Source organism: Gekko japonicus, unplaced genomic scaffold (genome assembly GCF_001447785.1).
Source record: "Gekko japonicus isolate JY-2015 unplaced genomic scaffold, Gekko_japonicus_V1.1 scaffold131, whole genome shotgun sequence".
NCBI lineage: Eukaryota > Metazoa > Chordata > Lepidosauria > Squamata > Gekkonidae > Gekko > Gekko japonicus.
In genome coordinates this window covers 1,379,936-1,398,237 of record NW_015167061.1, presented here as the reverse complement: position 1 = coordinate 1,398,237, position 18,302 = coordinate 1,379,936, and the positions used below count along the sequence as shown (strand labels likewise).

At 52.4% G+C, this 18,302-nt stretch overlaps 1 protein-coding gene across 1 annotated transcript in view; it reads left to right on the top strand.

Annotated features, from left to right (window-relative positions):
- IGSF21 (immunoglobin superfamily member 21) overlaps positions 1-15,964 on the top strand; it is a 193,538-nt gene extending 177,574 nt beyond the window's left edge. Inside the window, exons 10-13 of the mRNA XM_015412564.1 lie at positions 10,229-10,314; positions 12,172-12,364; positions 13,505-13,543; positions 15,857-15,964. Coding sequence (XP_015268050.1) covers positions 10,229-10,314; positions 12,172-12,364; positions 13,505-13,543; positions 15,857-15,930 — 392 coding nt within the window. The 3' untranslated portion in view covers positions 15,931-15,964. The remainder of the gene's footprint in view (positions 1-10,228; positions 10,315-12,171; positions 12,365-13,504; positions 13,544-15,856) is intronic.
- The last annotated feature ends 2,338 nt before the right edge of the window (positions 15,965-18,302 follow it).

Sequence of the window (18,302 nt, the reverse complement as noted above, 5' to 3'; positions counted from 1 at the left end):
TAAAACGCATTTTAAGCACTCCTTCCAAAACCGATAATTACTAGCTGATAATTTCGGTATGTTATAACTGTGTGCAGATGCCATTTTTACTACTTTACCAAAACTTTCCTTTGTAGAAGCGAGGTCGTCTGTCGTCTGGGATCGATCGGGGGTTGCTTGTGATCTCCTTCGTTCCCTCAGGCGCTGTCGTTCAGCTCTCTGGGAAAATCCTTTGTTTTGCGGAGATAGTTTCACAGCAGGGGCTGAAGTTCCTCTTGCTTCTCTGTTCTGCAAGCACAAGGCTTTGCAGACTCGAGAAAAAAAAAACAAAGAAGACTCTCTCTTGTCCCAGAAAAAGTTTCAAAAATTCTTTTCTGTTCTTTCTTAAGTTCTAATACACATGGCTCAAAACAACTCTGCTAGTGGGAAAACATCTGGGCTTCCCATAACCTGTTAGATGCCTGTTAGATGGTTTAGTATTTAATTTCTTAATTTCTTAATTCAGCAGAGTTTAGCAGAGTAAAAATGAGTCTGAGTCCATGGTAGTTTCAAAATATAAAAAGTTTACTAACAACCTATCAAGGGTAGGGTAAACAGGAGGTAAAATAACAAAGAGCTTTATTTCTACATCCTCAAGTCTAGATAGACTTCCTTACATGGCTAAGGTCTAATGGAGAGAGATGGAGACTGGAGCTTCTTCTTGCTCAGGGACAAAGAGCCATAAAATGCTAAATAGTAACACTCCATTCCCCAATCAAAACAACAAACTAGATCTGCATCTGGCGGGCTTTCTAACTCTCTAAGCAGATAGGATACAAACAAACATGTGATTCAGAACACAATATTAACTCAGTAAATACTGAATAGAAGTGTTCTAACTTGTAACTTCCAACACCACCCAAGTCCTGGGAGGAAGCCGAGTGGCCAGTGTTCCCTCTAAGCCGAGTTAGTGTGAGCTAGCTCAGTTTTTAAGCCTCCGGCTCACACATTTTTGCCTTAGCTCATGAAGGATGGTTCCAGAACAAACTAGTTTATGCAGCGGCCAAATCACCTGCTCACAACTTTAATGCCAGTAGCTCACAAGATAGAATCATTGCTCACAAGACTCCACAGCTTAGAGGGAACATTGGTCCCAGCCATTCAGCTATCATCAGCTAAGCCTGCCTGGGATCCTTCCTACGTTCTTCTCCTCGGAATTTCTAAGCTCAGAAGGGCTGGGTCTTGTTTCCAATAAAACTGGTTTTAGTTTTGCTTTTGCGTTAATTTCTGGATTCTGCGCAATCGTTTCTTTGTGGCTCCACTGCCTTTTCTTCATCTGGGAGTCTCCAGAGTGTTGTGGCTGAGAGACTCGCTACCTCTCAGGAGGTCCCTGGTTCAAATCTCACCCTCTGCTTCAAACTCACTGGGCAGCCATCGGCAAGCCACTCCCAGCCACCTGTGTGGGACTTGGGATGATGCTGGCCTACCTTACAGGGCTGTCCTGAGGGTAACGACAAGAGAGTGCTTGTCAAGCCATCGGAGTACTGAAAGCAAGCTACAAATGCCAACTATTCAGATGATACTGCATCTTCTCTACCCTCCATACAGACACTGCATAAGTGTGTGTTGATGAAACACTACCAAAAAAACCACAAAACAAAACTGGAAGTCTGCCATCTTCCAAAGGACTCGGGGTGGCAAAAATGGTTGGCCCCTGTATTTTGCCCAAGCGCTGCAGTATCGCAGGACAACACTGCTGAAAAAGAACCATGAAGCAATCGTAATATGATCACATCCGAGTTTGCTTTTTGCATCTGATGAAGGGAGCGTGGATTTTTGAAAGTTCATACCCCAAAACGCTTGTTGGTCTCTTAGGTGCTCCTGGAGTCAAATCCAGCTGTCTTTTGCAGTGGCCTCTCAGTGTGTCTGTGTGAGCATCAACCGCACAGAACAGAAGATGCGAATCACGTGAAAAAAGGTGTTGTCCAATTCTGGCATTAATGAAAGAAATCCTGCTCCTTGAAGTGGAATGGGAGAGAAACGGGATGCGGGGCTTTGGGTGAGCCCAGAGGATGGAGGAAGACGATGTGCACATCTCTCGGCATGAGCATTCCAGTGACGGGCGAGCGCTTGCGCGTGAGCCAGCCGGCTGTCTCTGAGGCGAAAACATCCTTTGGCTGTCAGAGTTCTGGCAAGCCTGAAGATCTAACGGGCCTCCTCCTCTGATCTCGACATTCTCCATTCCGGGTGAATTGATGCCTTGCGACAAGAACTTGTTCACCCAAAGGCAGGCAAAGCTCCAGCACAAACACCAAGATCCATCGCTTCCCGGCGCTGTCCTGTCAGCCCGGGGCCATGCTAACAACTAGAGAGTTTTGTGCGGAGAGACTTTCATGGCACCTGTAAATAAGACTGAATAATTGATGGGGCACCGATTCCCCTGGCAGACGTGATTTACTGCCGGGCGGGCAAAGCTCTGCACGCCTTCAGGTGTTTGTGCGGCAGGTGGACAGAGGAGAAATGGCCCTTTTTTGTTTTATAGGGCTGCAGAGAAGAGATTCCACAAGCTGAATCCTCGACACACCGCCCGTCCCTTTCCCGTTTTTATGGCTGCTTTAATGAAAGAAGCAGGGCTGTTGGATCCAGTGTTTCCTCTAAACTGAGTTAGTGTGAGCTAGCTCAGTTTTCTAGCCTCTGGCTCACACATTTTTCTCTCAGCTCAGGAAGGAGGTCTCCAGAGCAAACTAATTTATGCAGCAGCCAAATTGCTCGCTCACAACTTTAATGCCCAGTAGCTCACAAAGTAGACTTTTTGCTCACAAAACTCCACGGCTTAGAGGGAGCATTACTTGGAGCATGCATTTTGGGTGGGGGGAGTGGGGGCACCAACATCTTTGTCCACTCTGGCCATCCTCTGGCATGTGGCACCTTGGCCAGTCCTGCAGATTTGACAATGGAACCAGGCAGCACTCAGGAGACACATTGCCAGGTTCTGTTTCTTGGCTCAAGTTGAGCACTGGCTGGTTTTTGTGCTGGGGATTACGGAAGCTGTCTTGCAATATTCATCCATCCGTGTTCTCATGGCCGAGTCACAGGACAGAAGGTAGATCTTCTCGTCTTTGGCAGACGAAGCACGGAAAGCCCAATTCTCCTCCCCTTTAACTCGTGGGATTCACTGCCGGTGGACAGAATGCTGGCCACTAGGTTCGATGGCTTCCCAAGAAGTCTAGATGAATTCGAGCTCAATTCAAATTCCTCAAAGGATATCAGCTCCGGTATGGCTTAATGGGACCTCCATGTTCAGAGACCGTCTACGTCTGATTACCAATGCTGTGAACGCAACAACAGGAGGAGGCTTGGACCTCTGTGTTCTGTTCATCGGTCTTGAGGGGGTCACTGGTTTACCCACTAAGGCAGAAGTGTCGAACTCATTTGTTATGAGGGCCGGATCTGACATAAATTACACTTTGTCGGGCCGGGCCACGTGTGCCATAAAACATAATGCCAGGTACCGGAGGTATAAACGGTGTAAAGGACAGCAGCTGATAAGCTCCGAATTGGTGTATCCCCACTGCAAGGCCCCATGGGCTGGGAGGGGTGTGCAAAGGAAAACCCACACGGGCGGACTGGAGAGCCAGCAGTGCAGCACTGGGCAGACGCTCCCACGCTGCTTGACTGATGCAGACAAGGTTGTTCCGCCATGCTGAAGCCACAGTCGGAGTGCAGCCCTGTAGCTAACAACGTTTTGCTCAGGGGGGCAATGTTTTTCTTGGGGGGCCTGCCATTATATGTCTGTGCAGTACTGCCATGCCATGCTCATACTTCTAAATAAATAACTATTAAATAATAAATAATAAACAATAATACTTGCATTAAAGTTGTGAGCGATCAATTTAGCTGCTGCATAAATTAGTTTGCTCTGGAGCCCTCCTTCCTGAGCTAAGACAGAAACGTATGAGCCGGAGGCTAAAAAACTGTGAGCTGGCTCACACTAACTCAGCTTAGAGGGAACAGTGGCGGGGACTCAGGCTCAGCTCGTCTTTCTGTCTGTCCCCTCGTCATCCTGCTGGGGGTGTTTCCAGGGGGCCTTCTTTGGCACAAGGGGGTCCCATCCAAATGGAGGGGGCGTAATGCAGTCATTGTGAAACCCCGGCTGGGACGTGGAGTGTGTGGGGGGGAGTCTAAGGAGCAGCATGAGAAACGAGACGCTACTGGAGTCGGACTGATTTTCTGCTCTCCGTCTCTCTGCCACTCTGGCGGCATTCTGGGGCTCTTCTACCCGGCAACAGCCAAGTCAGCACCTGGGGCCTTTTCTTATTGGCTGCCTCGGCCCCGTCCTCTTCCACCCCCCTCCGAAGGGCCAGGACCGGGCTCCGTTGGACTCTGGGGGACTTGGCTGGGGGGCCTGTGGCTGCTGCTGCTCCTCCTGAGTGGGCTCCTGGTGGTAGGTAAGCCCACCTCACCCAGGGGGAGGGGCCCGTAAAAACCATGGGGAGGCTGGGCCCCGTGGGCCCCGCAGTAGCTACGGGCCTGTCGAAGTGGCTCTGCCCACGCCCCCCCCCCGAGCAGTCTCCCATCCCCTCCTCTGCACTGGTTGCTCGCAGGCCTCATAAGAGCCCTGGAGGGCCAGTTCCGGCCCCCAGGCCTTATGTTTGACACCCCTGCACTAAGGGGAACAGGATGCTGGCCTAGATGGGCGGTTGTGAGCTCGAAGGTTCCATTTGCAGTTCCCAGCTTAGATCCCAGTTTGAAGAGGCTGGGAAGGGTCTTTCTCTACTGGGGATCCTGCAGGGCCACTGCCAGTCAGGGGAGACCTGAATGAGGTGGGCCGATGGTATGATTTGGTCTAAGGCAGCTTCCCATGTTCGCCTTGTTAGCTTCCATGATCCACAGATTTTTGGGGAAGGGGAGTGATGTTCGGTGCTTGCAAAACCTGTTTGCTGAAAACTGTGGGGAGAGAGACCCAAGAATGTTCCTCTGTAAAGTCTTTTTAAAAAAGAAAGCTAGCATATCTGTTTTAGCCTTATCCCTGAGAACCTAGTTGTCTGCATGCAGAAATCCCGTGGGCTCTCACTTGCAGTCCGGAGTGCTCCAGCCTGGACCCGAGTTGGACCCCCCCCCCACGCCTGCCATTTAGTATTCCCGGGTCAGTCAGTGGCGACACCTTGCCAGTTGCTTCCTGGGACCACAGGGTGGGGGTCGAGAGGCGCCCAGCTCCCAGTCACTTCTCCATCAAGGTTACGACCCAGAGCGTGGGATTTGATTACCTCCTTTTATTAACAGGCATAACCGCCCTGCTGGTGTTTATTAATGGCCATAAAAATTAGTCATCTCTCTTTTTTTTTTTTAAAGGTACCCAAGCAAGGTATGTGACTCTAGAGAATTCCCTCACTGGCTGCATTGAGGCTGCACGGAGAAATCTCTCTGTTTTAGCCGACGGTCATTAATTTAACGGACTTGGCCGACGTTCTGGGATTAAGGAACACGGCGCAATGAGGAGCCGGGGAAGCAGAGGGTTTTACTGTCCTCTCAGTTTATTCTCTGCTCTTCTTGTGTGCAGAGAAACGCTGGTCATATTCCACCAGCCGTCTTCCTGAGCTGAGCGCCCCGATCTCAGGGTCTGGCCTTCAGAGTCAAGGTTTTAGCTTAATTGTCCCAGAAGCTGGCTCTCTGGCCGAGCCCCCCCAGGTGACTGCTTGGGGGGACACGTGGAGGAAGGGACAGATGTGCCCTAGGGGCTCGGGACTGGCATTGCCTACTGGGCCTGCACTGCTACCAGGATGAGCCTAGGACAGCTACTTAAACTTGCCCTGTACCTGTCTGCCTCTCTGTCTGAGGGAGAAATCTTGAGAATATATCCTGCAGCTCTCTCTCCAAAGAAGGTAAAAGGGCATCTAATATTGGGAGGGGCTGTGGCTCATTGGCAGAGCCTCTGCTTGGCATGCAGAAGGTCCCAGGGTTCAATCCCTGGCATCCCCAGCTAAAAAGGACTGGCAGTAGGTGGTGTGAAAGACCCAAGACCCTGGAGAGCTGCTGCCAGTCTGAGTAGACAGCACGGAGCTTGATGGACTGAAAAGGTCTGATTCAGTGTAAGGAAATTTCGTGTATTCGTCTGCTTGGCATGAAGAAAGTCTCAGGTTCAATCCCCGACATCCCCAGTTAAAAAGGACTAGGCAGTAAGTGGTGTGAAAGGCCTCCACCCGAGACCCTGGAGAGCCATTGCCAGTGTGAGTAGACAGGACTGAGCTTGACGGACCGCGGGTCTGATTCATTGTAAAGCGGCTTTGTGTGTGTGTGTGTGTCCAGCAGTCTGTTTTTCTTGATTTCCCAGCCAGTTGTCTCTGTCAAGTCCACCAGTAGAGCTTAAAAGCCAGAGTCCTCTTCCATTGCTTGTCCCCAGCACCAGATAGTCAAAGGTAGACTGACTCTGACCATGGAGGATCCATCCATTGCTCTAGGGCCTGTCTGGGTTTGGTCCATCACATTTCACCATTTTGCTTCTGACATCAGCTACTCAGTCTCCTCTGCAAGATGTGCACATTTGTCCGTCCGCGCCCCCCCCCCCCCCATCATCTACAGTTTTTGAGGTATATTGTCTTGGAACATGGAAGTTCCATTCTTATCTGTCACAAGTAAGAAGTACACCAAAAAAGCCCAGCTGGATCGGGTCCAACAGTCCAGGATCTGGTTTGCTGAAACGGTTGACCTGTTGCTCTTGTAGGCTTGCGAGGCAGGAGTGGTGGTGACACCTCCCTGTTCTTTGTCCCAGATAGCTGGCATTCTGAGATACAGTGCTCTTGTACATGCAGGCTCTCTCTCTTCTCCTCTCCAGATACCACCCTGTAGTTATTCCACAATCAATGGGTTCCACCTCAGTCAGTAGACCCAACTTTGGAGTCCGAGGACAATCTAGTTGGTCTCATCAGTTCTGACACCCAGTGTTCCCTCTAAGCTGAGTTAGTGTGAGCCAGCTCACAGTTTTTTAGCCTCCGGCTCACACATTTTTGCCTTTGCTCAGGAAGGAGGGCTCCAGAGCAAACTAATTTATGCAGTAGCCCAATGGCTCGCTCACAACTTTAATGCCAGTAGCTCACAAAGTAGAATTTTTGCTCACAAGACTCCACGGCTTAGAGGGAGCATTGCAAGTGACACCAGACCTCCTCCGATCTCCCTCGGCCCATCCATATCTGAAACTCACTTGTGTGTGCAGGGCTGGGGGGGTGACATCATCATCGGCCAGGCCTTGTTTGCTCTCTCCTGTCAAAAGCAGATGTGTTTTGTATCAGTCTCTGAAAGGTCTCCTGCTTGTGAAAACCCGACGCCACGATGGGTTGTCACAGGGCTGAAAGGACCAGGCCAGCAAGAGATTGTCGGATATAAGATGAGAGCTATTACGGGCTCCTCTGGTGGCAATAACGCAGCTGCGGTGACATGAATGGGAAGTCGGGAGTATCTGGATGTGCTCCTGTCCCCTCCCCTTCCAAAGTCACCCCCGGCCCAGCCTCGCCTGCACAAACTGGCAATATATGTATTGTTCCTCCAGTTGCCAAGGTAACCGCTCTCATCCAATTGGCTGTGACCCTTATCAATTCTGGCACATCTTCCCTTGTTCTCTGAAGACAGCAGTCGGCTGGAAGTCACTCATTAACGGGACCCTGTTTGGCTTGATCTCGGTGGAAGTCGCAACCTGGGAGCCGGCTTTCTGCCTCCTGGGTGCACGGCGCCAAGCCCCTGGCGATTCTTTTAGGAGAGGAGAAACGGTTTTGGTCCCGAGCTGCAGCCATGCTGGCAAACGGGGAACCCCAAAGTCTTATTTTGTCAAAGGTGCCAGGTGTCGCTTAGCACCCTCGGAAAACTGCAGTGGCCAGCAAATTGGGATAACCCTTTTGGGGTGGGTCAAGGGCCATCCCCGGTGGGGGTTTCAAGGCAAGAGATAAGCAGAGGTGGTTTGCTATTACCTGCCTCTGAATAGCAACCCCAGACTCCCTTCGCGGTCTCCCATCCAACGACTAACCAGGGCCGACCCTGCTTAGCTTCCAAGCTCTGACAAGATCGGGCTAGCCTGGGCTATTCAGGTCAGGGCTCCTGCAGCGTGGGAGGGATGGAATAAGCAAACTGGGATGTCCTTTGAGCTGGGAACCAGGAACCATTTTTCAGCTCCAGAAATGAAAGGTATTGAGGAGGAGGAGTGAGGGGAGTGGGAGAAATGAAAAGATGATGGGTATATTCTAGCTCTGAGCTAAACCTTCTCTTCCAGGATACCATAAGCTGTTTGCAGCTGGAGCAGGACAATTCCCCATCATTGTCTGCTTTCCTTTTCTTTAAAAAGATGCTTAACCGCCTACAACAATTGGTGTCTCCTGGAGGACCATGTGGGGAGGGAGAGCCTCGTGTTCACTGACAGAAGGGCATTTCCTGCCTGCCTGGGGGAGTGAACCCCTCCCTCCTCGCCGGGGAACAACGCCCTGACCATTATTCAACCATCAAGTCTGCTCTTAGGCAGAGTGGTGGTGGTGGATAATGAGAAATGAAACCCTTTGAATCCCCGGCATCTCCACTTAAAAAGGACCAAGCAGTAGGTGGAGTGAAAGTCCTCTACCTGGAGAGCCTTCAGAACTCCCTCCAGTCTAAGTAGTGGTGGACCAGTGGTCTGATTTCAGTAGAAGGCATCTTCAGACGTTGGACAATGAGCCCCCACGCCTTTCCTTTAGAGGTGTTGCTTAAGCACCAGGGATCTTGTTTAATCTTGACCCTTGCATCCTGCGTTTTCAGTTAAATGCACGCCAGGTGAATGTTTGCAGGCAAACCCAGCCAATTTCCTGGGGCAGCAAACTGGGCTAAGGGGGGGGGGACGACTGGCTCAGCTTCCTGAGTCGTTCTTATTTGGTGTTATCAGGAGCTCCTCCTGCCAACCTAGCAGTTCGAAAGCAAGAAATTGCAAGTAGAAAAATAGGTACCACTTCGGTGGGAAGGTCACAGCGTTCCGTGCACCTTGGTGTTTAGTCATGCCAGCCACATGACCACGGAAACGTCTTTGGACAGCGCTGGCTCTTCGGCTTTGAAACGGAGATGAGCACCGCAACCCTACAGTCGGACTCGACTGGCTTTCGAGCAAGGGAACCTTTACCTTTAATCAGGAGCTCCAGCTACAGGGAGCAAGATTGGACTCTGAACCAGAGGATTAGAAGGCCAAGTTCCCTGGCCAAGGCAAGTCCCCTAATTTCGTAGAAAAAGAGGTGCAGGGTCTCATTAGTGAAACTCATTTGCATATGCCACACCCCCTGACATCACCGGAAGTGTGTCAGAAGGCAACACCCACCGCTCAGGCTCCACAGGACTGGTTTGGATTGCTAGCTATTGGGGGGGGGGAAGAACGTGCAGATCTGCCCTCGCAGAGGAGGGAGAGCTTGTACCTGAATAAAATTTGGTCTTAAAGGTGCCACTGGACTGTTTTGGACCAGGGGCCCGGGGGGGGGAGGGCTCTGCAACTTACCTGGCTGCTTCTTGCTCTGACTGAGGGCTGCTGGGAGCAGGGGGTATGCCTTGTTGCATGTGCCCGCCCCCATGGCTCTTTACTGCCGGAGCTCCGCTCCTGTGCACTCCTGCAGGAAATTACTCCTGCCTAAACCCCTGCTTGAGGCAAGGGGGGGGCAATGTTGCACCACAATGCCCTTGCTGGCTCCTAGCTGGCTGGGGACTGGCACCCCCTCCTGGATCTATCCTAATGGCCGAGTCCATGCCAACCTCCTGTGGCTCTGTTGGTGGGACTTGGCTTGGAACCAGCTGCTGGCCGCCCAAGCCCAGGAGAGAATGGGTACTTTGTTTTGCTTGAGCGAGCCAGTTTGGTGTAGTGGATAAGAGCACGGACTCTAGTCTGGGAGAACCGGGTTTGATTCCCCACTCCTCCACTGCTGGTGTGACCTGGGGTCAGCCGTAAGTTCCTTCAGAGCTGTTCTCTCAAGGGCAGTTCCGGAAAGAGCTCTCTCAGCCCTGCCTCCCTTACAGGGTGTCTGTTGTGGGGAGGGGAAGGGAAAGGAGAGGATAAGCTGCTCTGAGGCTCCTTTGGGTAGTGAAGGGCGGGGCATAAATCCAATCCCTTCTTCTTCTGAGATGATAAAACGCCTGGAACCAGCCCAGATGGGGCCAGCAGGAACAGTGGCTGGAGGGGGGGGACTGGGAGGGTGAGGCTGGGAAGGAGGGAACCTGGGCTGGCTTGGGGGGGGGCCCACGGGGGGACCCACCCCCACCCACCTGCTCTCTTTTTCTGCAGTGGCTCCCAAGGGACCCAAGATCATGATGACTCCCACGAGGGCCCGCGTTGGAGACACGGTTCGCATCCTGGTGCACGGCTTTCAGGTGCGTAGTGGTGCCCCCCGGCGGCTTTGCCAGTGCCTCAGCGTGATCTGGCCTGTCAGGTACACCCAGGCTGGCATCTTGGTTTGTGTCTTGCCGGGGGGGGGGGTGATTTGAATGGAGGGCAACCAGTAAGTAAGGAAAGGGGATAAGGTGGGCAACCCACGGAAGAGTGAGCGAGAGATCAGGAAACGCCCCCTGCTGGTGGCCTTTCCCTGTGACACACTGGCGTGGTGAACCGGAGGCGCTTCGATCACCTTGAGATGAAGTTACGTTGATCTTTTAGACATCACGTTTTTAGCCCACTTTTCCTCAGAGGAGCTCACAGTGCAGAAACGGTGGTCCCCACCAGAATTCAGCCTCACAACAGCCTTGCGAGGTGAGTGAGGCAGAGGTCGACTGACCTGAGGTCACTCGGGCTGCATCATGGGTTAGTGGGGATTGAATTTGCGTCTCCCTGGTCTTTTCCTCAACACTCCAGTCACCATATCAGACTGACTCCCAGAGGAGAAATTGGGGTGGTGGTGGTGGTGGTGGCTTCCTTATGCTCAGCTGAAAAGACCACCTCGGATGCAGAAGGAGACTGAAGGGGGGCCCAGTTTGGTGTCATGGTTAGGAGTGCAGACTGTAATCTGGGAGAACCAGGTTTGATTCCCCACTCCTCATCCACATGCAGCTGCTGGTGTGACCTTGGGTCAGTCACAAGTTTTTTTTCAGAGCTGTTCTCTCAGGAGCAGTCCTCGAAAGAGCTCTCTCAGCCCCACCCACCTCACAGGGTGTCTGTTGTGGGGATGGGGAAGGGAAAGGAGATCGTAAGATGCTCTGAGACTCCTTCAGGTAGTGAAGGGCAACGTATAAATCCAATCTCCTCCTCCTCCTCTGGAGAGTGGGTGGGAAGGGCCATGGCTTTCCCTTGGTTTCAAGGCCCCTGCATGATCTCAGAAAACTGGGAAGCTCCATAGCGAGGCTGCTGTCCAGATCCAGCTGGGCCACTCGTCCAGTTTCATGGCTGTTTCCTCCAGCCAGTTGGGTGACGTGACAGTTAGCCCCCCCCCCAGCCAATCCCAGCTTGTTCCCCCCCCCCGGCGCAAGGCACAAGGTGGGGAGGGGATTTGGCGTGGCCGGCGTGCGGCCTCTCGCCCCATTAACTCTGCGCCAGCATCGTGCTTGGGATTTGTGTGCTCTCGGCTGCCTTCTCATCAGCAACGGAGTTTGTTGTCATTAGGAGGCAATTGCAGGCAGCCGGCGAAGTAGCTGCCACTTAATCTGCGCAGCACACGGAGCGTATCGAGTGCCGAGGGGTGGGTGCCGGGATTTCAGCAAGGGATTCGCTCTCCCAGGGGCTCGGGGGACAGCAGCGATGCAAGCGAGGGGAGCTCAGGGTAGGGAGGGGGCCCAGGACCCCCGCTTTACACACAGAAAACCCCGGGATCAAGCCCCAGATGGTAGGGAAGGCCTTTCTCTGCCAGTGGCCTTGCTGAGCCGCTGCCGGCCAGAGCGGACGATGCTCAGCATGAGGGACCAAGGGCCTGACTCAGCGGAAGGCGGCTGGAGAGGTCCCATGGCCCTGGCTCTCCCTTTCCCAACAGGCAGGTTGTCTGTGCTTGGAAATCTGTTTTGAATAATGTTCTGAAACCTGAAAATCCAAGGAAAAGGCAACGGAGCCAGAGAATTCTTTGCCCAGACCTGTTCTTGGCTTGCCCTGTTCTGAATTATGGGAGCTACTTTGCCAGGGTGGGAAGGAGCCTGGGCCGGGTGACCTTTGGGGCCCCCAGTCCTGTGACACGAAAGACAGTTTGGGCTCGGTTGTGTTTAAAACAGCCCTCCTGGGTCTGCTGATTCTACCCTCTTGGACTGCAGAATGAAGTCTTCCCAGAACCCATGTTCACCTGGACCCGAGTCGGGAGCAGGCTGCTGGACGGCAGCGCCGAACATGACGGGAAAGAGCTGGTCTTGGAACGAGTGCCGGCGGAACTGAACGGCTCCATGTTCCGCTGCACGGCACAGAACCCGCTTGGCTCCACCGACACCCACACCAGGCTGATCGTTTTCGGTATGGGGACAATTCTTGGCCTTCACGTGATCCCCTCTGGGCCAGAGATCTCTCTGGTTTGGTCCTTCCTCACCCCGCACGCATGATGGCTGACCACTGGCAGGAGGATTGGGGGGCTGGAGAGAGAGGAACGGCATCAAACAATATCACAGTGCCATTTCTGGCTTTAAAAATGGAAGTGGCTGCACCACGTTGTGCAACGCTCTAAGAAAATCCCTCTGATATCTATGGTTTTTCACCATAGAGTTCTAGAGGATTCCTAGAGCATCACGCAACATGGAGATGCCGCTTCGGATTTTTCGGCCAGAAATAGTGTTGTGATGTCATAGGACACCATCTCTCCCCACCACCACCTGTGAAAGGTCAGGGTTTCAAATGATGTTCGAACAAGGGTAGAAAGATATGAAGTTTGACCAGTGGGGTCTCGACCCCAACCGGCACCTGACAGACTGAACCCAAAGTGGCTTGAGAGCCAGTTTGATGTAGTGATTAAGTGTGCGGACTCTAATCTGGGAGAACCGGGTTTGATTCCCCACTCCTCCACTTGTACCTGCTGATGTGACCTTGGGTCAGTCACCAGCTCTGGCACAGCTGTCCTTGAAAAAGAGCGATTTCTGTCAGGAGCTCTCTCAGCCCCACCCACCGGACAGGGTGTCTGTTGTGGGGAGGGGAAGGGAAAGGAGTCTGTAAGCCGCTCTGAGACTCCAAGTGAAGGGTGGGCTATAAATCCAATCTCTTCTTCTTCTAAGTGCCATTATTTCAGATGGTGCGTGAAGAAAACAGGAACCTGTGTGATTTCTTTCCCCCCCATGTAGAACTGCTATCTGATTATTTCTGTTTTTCCCCCGAGTTTGAGAGCCAGTTTGGTGTAGTGGTTAGGAGCGCGTACTCTAATCTAGGAGAACCGGGTTTGATCCCCCCCACTCCTCCACTTGCAGCTGCTGGGTGACCTTGGGCAAGCCATCGTTCTTTCAGAGCTGTTCTCTCAGGAGCAGCCCTCGAAAGAGCTCTCTCAGCCCCACCTACCTCACAGGGCGTCTGGTGTGGGGAGGGGAAGGGGAAGGAGTTCGTAAGCTGCTCTGAGACGCCGAGTGAAGGTATAAATCCAATATCTCTTCTTGTTCTTCTCTTCCTCGTTAGAAAATCCAAATATCCCAAGAGGAACAGAAGATTCAAATGGTAAGAAATGGCCTTCTCTGTGGAATCCTCTTGTGAGAACTGACCCTTCACCGACAACTCCTTTGAACCTCCGGCTGTGACTTTGACTTGTCCTCCACCTCCACCCCCACGCCCCAGATCCCTTGCTCTCTGTGGAAGCTCTGCCCGTCTTCTCTGGCTTCCTTTTATGCTCAGAACACCGATGTTTTCTCTTGCTTGGTGGGAGAGCCTCTGCTTGGCCTTGCCCTGGGGGCGAGGATTGCAGCCAGCCAGTCCTGGGAACAGCTTCTCTCTGTTGCCAGCCTCCAGGTGGGGCCTGGAGACCTCCCATTTTTGCAGCTCCCCTGGAGGAAATGGAATACCAAAAACAACATCCGTGACAAAAATAACAAAGAGTCAATAAAGACAAAGTGCAAAAACGCTTACTGTAGTCATTCTGTAGGAAATGTTCTTCTATAATCGCTCACACGCAACGAATACTGCGCACTGAAAACAATTCGTTTCACAATATTTGCTTTATCTGAGCATGTAGCAATCCCAATTCTTATCCATTACTACTTATCAACTCTTGAAGGAAACATTCCATGTTGACTCTCTAATAACAGAACCCAAGGTCTTCACAACTCAACATAGAATGTTTCCTTCAAGAGTTTTGGTATTCCACTTCCTCCCGTGATCTCCCATTTTTGGCTTCCCGTGGAGAAAATGGCTGCTTTGGAGGGTGGACTCTATGGCATTGTACCATGCTGAGGCCCCTCCCCTCCCCTCCCCCAACCCCTCTCCCAGATTCACCCCCAAAGTCTCCAGGAATTTTCTAACCCAGACCTGGCAACCCTACAGTTAGCAGACCAAGCAGCTGCATCGATCGAAGGTGGCTTCTTCAGAGGAGGTCTCTCTAAACGGTCTGCTTTGCACAAGGAGTCCCCTACCTCTGTCCTCTATGTTCCCTGTTCCTAAGGGGGGCTCTCGGGCCACACCGGCCACAAAGACCTTCTCCACCTCTGCCTGAGACCTGGGAGAGCCACCTCCAGTCAGAGCGGGCAGCCCTGGGCTTGGTGGGTCCAGGGTCTCGCTCAGCAGAAGCCAGAGGAATATCTCCCTCCCCCAGCCCACCCCCGTGATAAAAACGTAACTGTTATCCACAGGGGTCGTTTCGTAGAAAAAGAGCTAGGGGAACTCATTAGCATAAGTCATTCGCATATGCCACGCCCGCTGACATCACCGGAAGTGTGTCATAAGGCCACAACCCCTGACATCACCGGACGTGTGTCATAAGGCCACACACCCCACCCCCAACGGTCCCGGCCACCACCACCGGCCTTGCAGCTCCACTGCCAAGCCCCATGAGGGGCCCGGTGGTGGACCTGCAAGGCCGGCGGGAGTGCAAGGAAGCCCTGCAAAGGCCCTCCCTGGCCCCAGACAGGCAGGGGTGGGGAGAGGCAGGGAGGAAGCAACTTACCCTCCCTCTTCTCCTGCCTCCTCCTGGCTGAATGAGGGCTGGAAGCGGGGCGGCCGGAAGCAGGGGGCGGGGCTTCATCATGTGCCCCGCCCACCGTACCTCACCCGGGGGAACTGCAATCCCCTGTGATCCCCCCCGAAATGACCTCTGGTTATCCATGGTAATCTGATGGCAGATGTGGGTGACTGCCTCTAGCAGGGGGTTGTGCTGGATTGTGAATTTCGATATAAGATGAAAGGCAGCGGCACAGCAACATATGAAAACAAGGAAAAAATGCATGTGCCCAAATTTTAACACCAACAATCAATGGATTTAATAATAGTAAGACATATAAAGCACTGAGAACAAATTTCCCATAAACAGCAGGTGGAAATTCACTGGTAAAGTTGAAGACAGGTAGAAATTCACAGGTGGAGTTTTCCCACAAACAGTTTTTAATAAATTCAAAAAAAGTCCTTGATCTGTGAGGTGTTTCTGCCAGCTGACTCGACGGAAATTTGAAATGTTGAATCCAGCATGGTTCTTGAAAAAAATTATTGAAACGGATTTAGAACTGGAGGTCTGTCGAGTTAGCTGGCCGAAACACTACTACATCTTTACAGATCAAGAACCTTTTTTTGAATGTATTGAACATTGTTCATGGAAGAACTCCACCTGTGAATTTCTACCTGTATTCAACTTTACCGGTGAATTTCCACCTGTTGTTTATGGAAAATTTGTTCTCAGTACTTTATATGTCTTACTATTGTTAAATTCAGGGATCATGAATTTCAGCATGAGATGTAGACTGCGTGTGGAGCAGATTGTCTTGCTGTGGCTCAACGCCCGCGTGCCTTCCCCCCCCCCAACAGGTGTTTTCTCCTTCCCCCACCCAGGTGCAGCACCCAGCCTCACCAGCTCCAGGCTTGCCGTGGCCCTCGTCTTGACAGTGATCTTAGAAGTGACGTGAAGCCTTCGCCAAGCCCCTCCCTCTCTCTCCGTTGGCGCCCAGCAGCACTCACATCTCCCTTGATTGGTTTTCTATTATTATTTCTTCTACTTCTTCTTTGTCTTCTTCTTCTTCTTTGCTTTCCTTTCCTTTTCCTTTCTCTGAACTATTTACAGTCTCGTTATCAGTCTCTTTCTGTCTGTGTCTCGGCTTTATCATCCAGTTTAATTAAAAACAAAACAATGACCAAAAGAGCTTATGCCGGGGATGAGGCTCCAGCCGAATTATTTCCCTCTTCTTCTGCGTTGCCAGCAGGTGGGAGCGGCGCTTGTGGCTCTTACCAGAAGAGAGGCTGAGAATCCCGGGAAGTCTGTGCAAAACCAGGTCGACGTGTACAGAAAATAGTTTTGAAGGGACCGGAGCTTGCCGCCGCCCTTTTGCAGTGTGGACGGAGGCTCTCGGTTTGCCGCCTGGCACTTCTTGGGCAGAAGCTGCCCGGCTGGTGGGCCGTGGGGCATCTTACAAGGAATGCGGGTCCACCAAGCCCTGGCCTGATCCTGCCGGGCCCTTCCGAGGGTGCTAAGCAAGAGCAGAGATGCAGTTTAATGTGATGCCTTAACTGTTGGGTAGGCGGTTTTCGTACGAGGGGATCGTAGGAGTGGAGCCTGGCATCCCAGCCACTGGTAGCCAGTTGCCTCCGTGTGGCTGCAGTCCGCTCGGGCCGGCTCGTGGGCCAGCGGACTCTTTGCCACAGAAGGGAAGGGGCCCCGCGGAGTTCAGGCACCATTTCTTGTGACACCACCAGCCCCGCCCTCCGGTGATCTCATCCCAGCCTTACAAGCTCATGAGCTGTAAAAGAAAGAAAAAAAGACAATATTTCTGAAGCATAATGTGGCTGTGGGCTTGCAGGCCAGAGTGCCCCACCCAACCGCCTGGCCCCCAGTAAAGTGCTTCTGTCCCCCGTCACCACTGCCATGCTTGGGGTCTGGGTCAGCAGAAAGATCTCCTCCCTCTCTGGGGTCACGGTACAGACAAACTGCCAGGGCTGCCATAGAACTGAGTCACTGGAACTACGGGGGTGGAGAGGAGCGTCTCCCACAGCCATGCAAAATTGGCCTGGGGTCCCCGGTTGCCCAGAACGGGGTGAATGGAGGCCACTGAACAAGACGGCAATTCAGTGGCAGGTATCAGGAGATCTAGCCAAGGATCGGTGGGGTCACCAGGGCTATTTTTGGGCAGGAACGCACAGGAACGGAGTTCCGGCTGGCTCCCAAGTTGGCCACGCCCAGCAGGAACTCATTAGCATAATAGGCCACACCCAACAGCAGGAACTCATTAGGATTGGCTACATTAGGGGTGTGTGGCCTAAGATGCAAAGGAGTTCCTGCTACAAAAAAAGCCCTGGGACCACAAACAAGGTAAACAGAATAAGAAGCAAAAGGTGGGTGTGGCTGGATGACCACACTTCTGGTAACATGGGGGTGCGGCCTAATGTGCTAATGAGCTGTGCTGTCAGGGGTGTGGCCCAATATGCTAATGAGTTCCTGCTGGGCTTTTTCTACAAAAAGAGCCCTGGGGGTTACCCATGTGCAGTCTGCCCAGACTGCCAGTGCATTTTTGGAACTGTGTGTACTTGTGCAAAGAAGGCAGACTGTGTGCTGGCTTTTGTCTTCAGTCCAGTGTGCAGTCCTTGTGGTGGCAAAGATGTGCTGGGGAGCGTGCAGGCAGCCCTTGCGGGGGAGCGTTGGAGGGCGGGGGGTGGGGGTCGGCTGAGGGCAGGGATCCAGGTCCCTTCTTGTTCCTTTTCTGCAGAAATTATGCAAAATATTATTTTACAAAAAAGGATTCCAGAATAAATTATGCAGCATAAGATGAAACGATACAAACGTGCTCCGTTTCTATGATGCCTGCCAGCCAGTGGCAGAACTCATCTTTAAACCGCTGCCAGTGGAACAGACCTGGGGAAGCGGCTTCGACTTAACAGAGACAGAATATTAAAACGGCACAGCCGCACCAGCATCCCTGTGTCCTGAGAAGGAGCCGGAAATTCAAAGGTCACACTTTCCCCCACACGCGCGCGCACACACACCACTTTGGCCTTCGCCTGCTCTTCTTAACAAGCTAACCAAACGCCTTAATCGGGCTCCTGGATTGTTTATTCATGCCGGTGCCTCTGGCCCCACGAAGCAGTGGCGTTGGAGTGCATATTAATTCAGATCTCCTTTCATATTCCAACACCTGTGAGTTTGCTGTGGGGGGGGGGGAGTTGGGGAGGACCAGGGAGAGAGTTCTTCTGTTATACCCATCTAGGATTTAAAATTGGGGAGAGTCGGTCGCTTCTGCGGGGAAGCTGGAAAGAATACAATGCAAATACTAATGTGCTCAGGAGAACC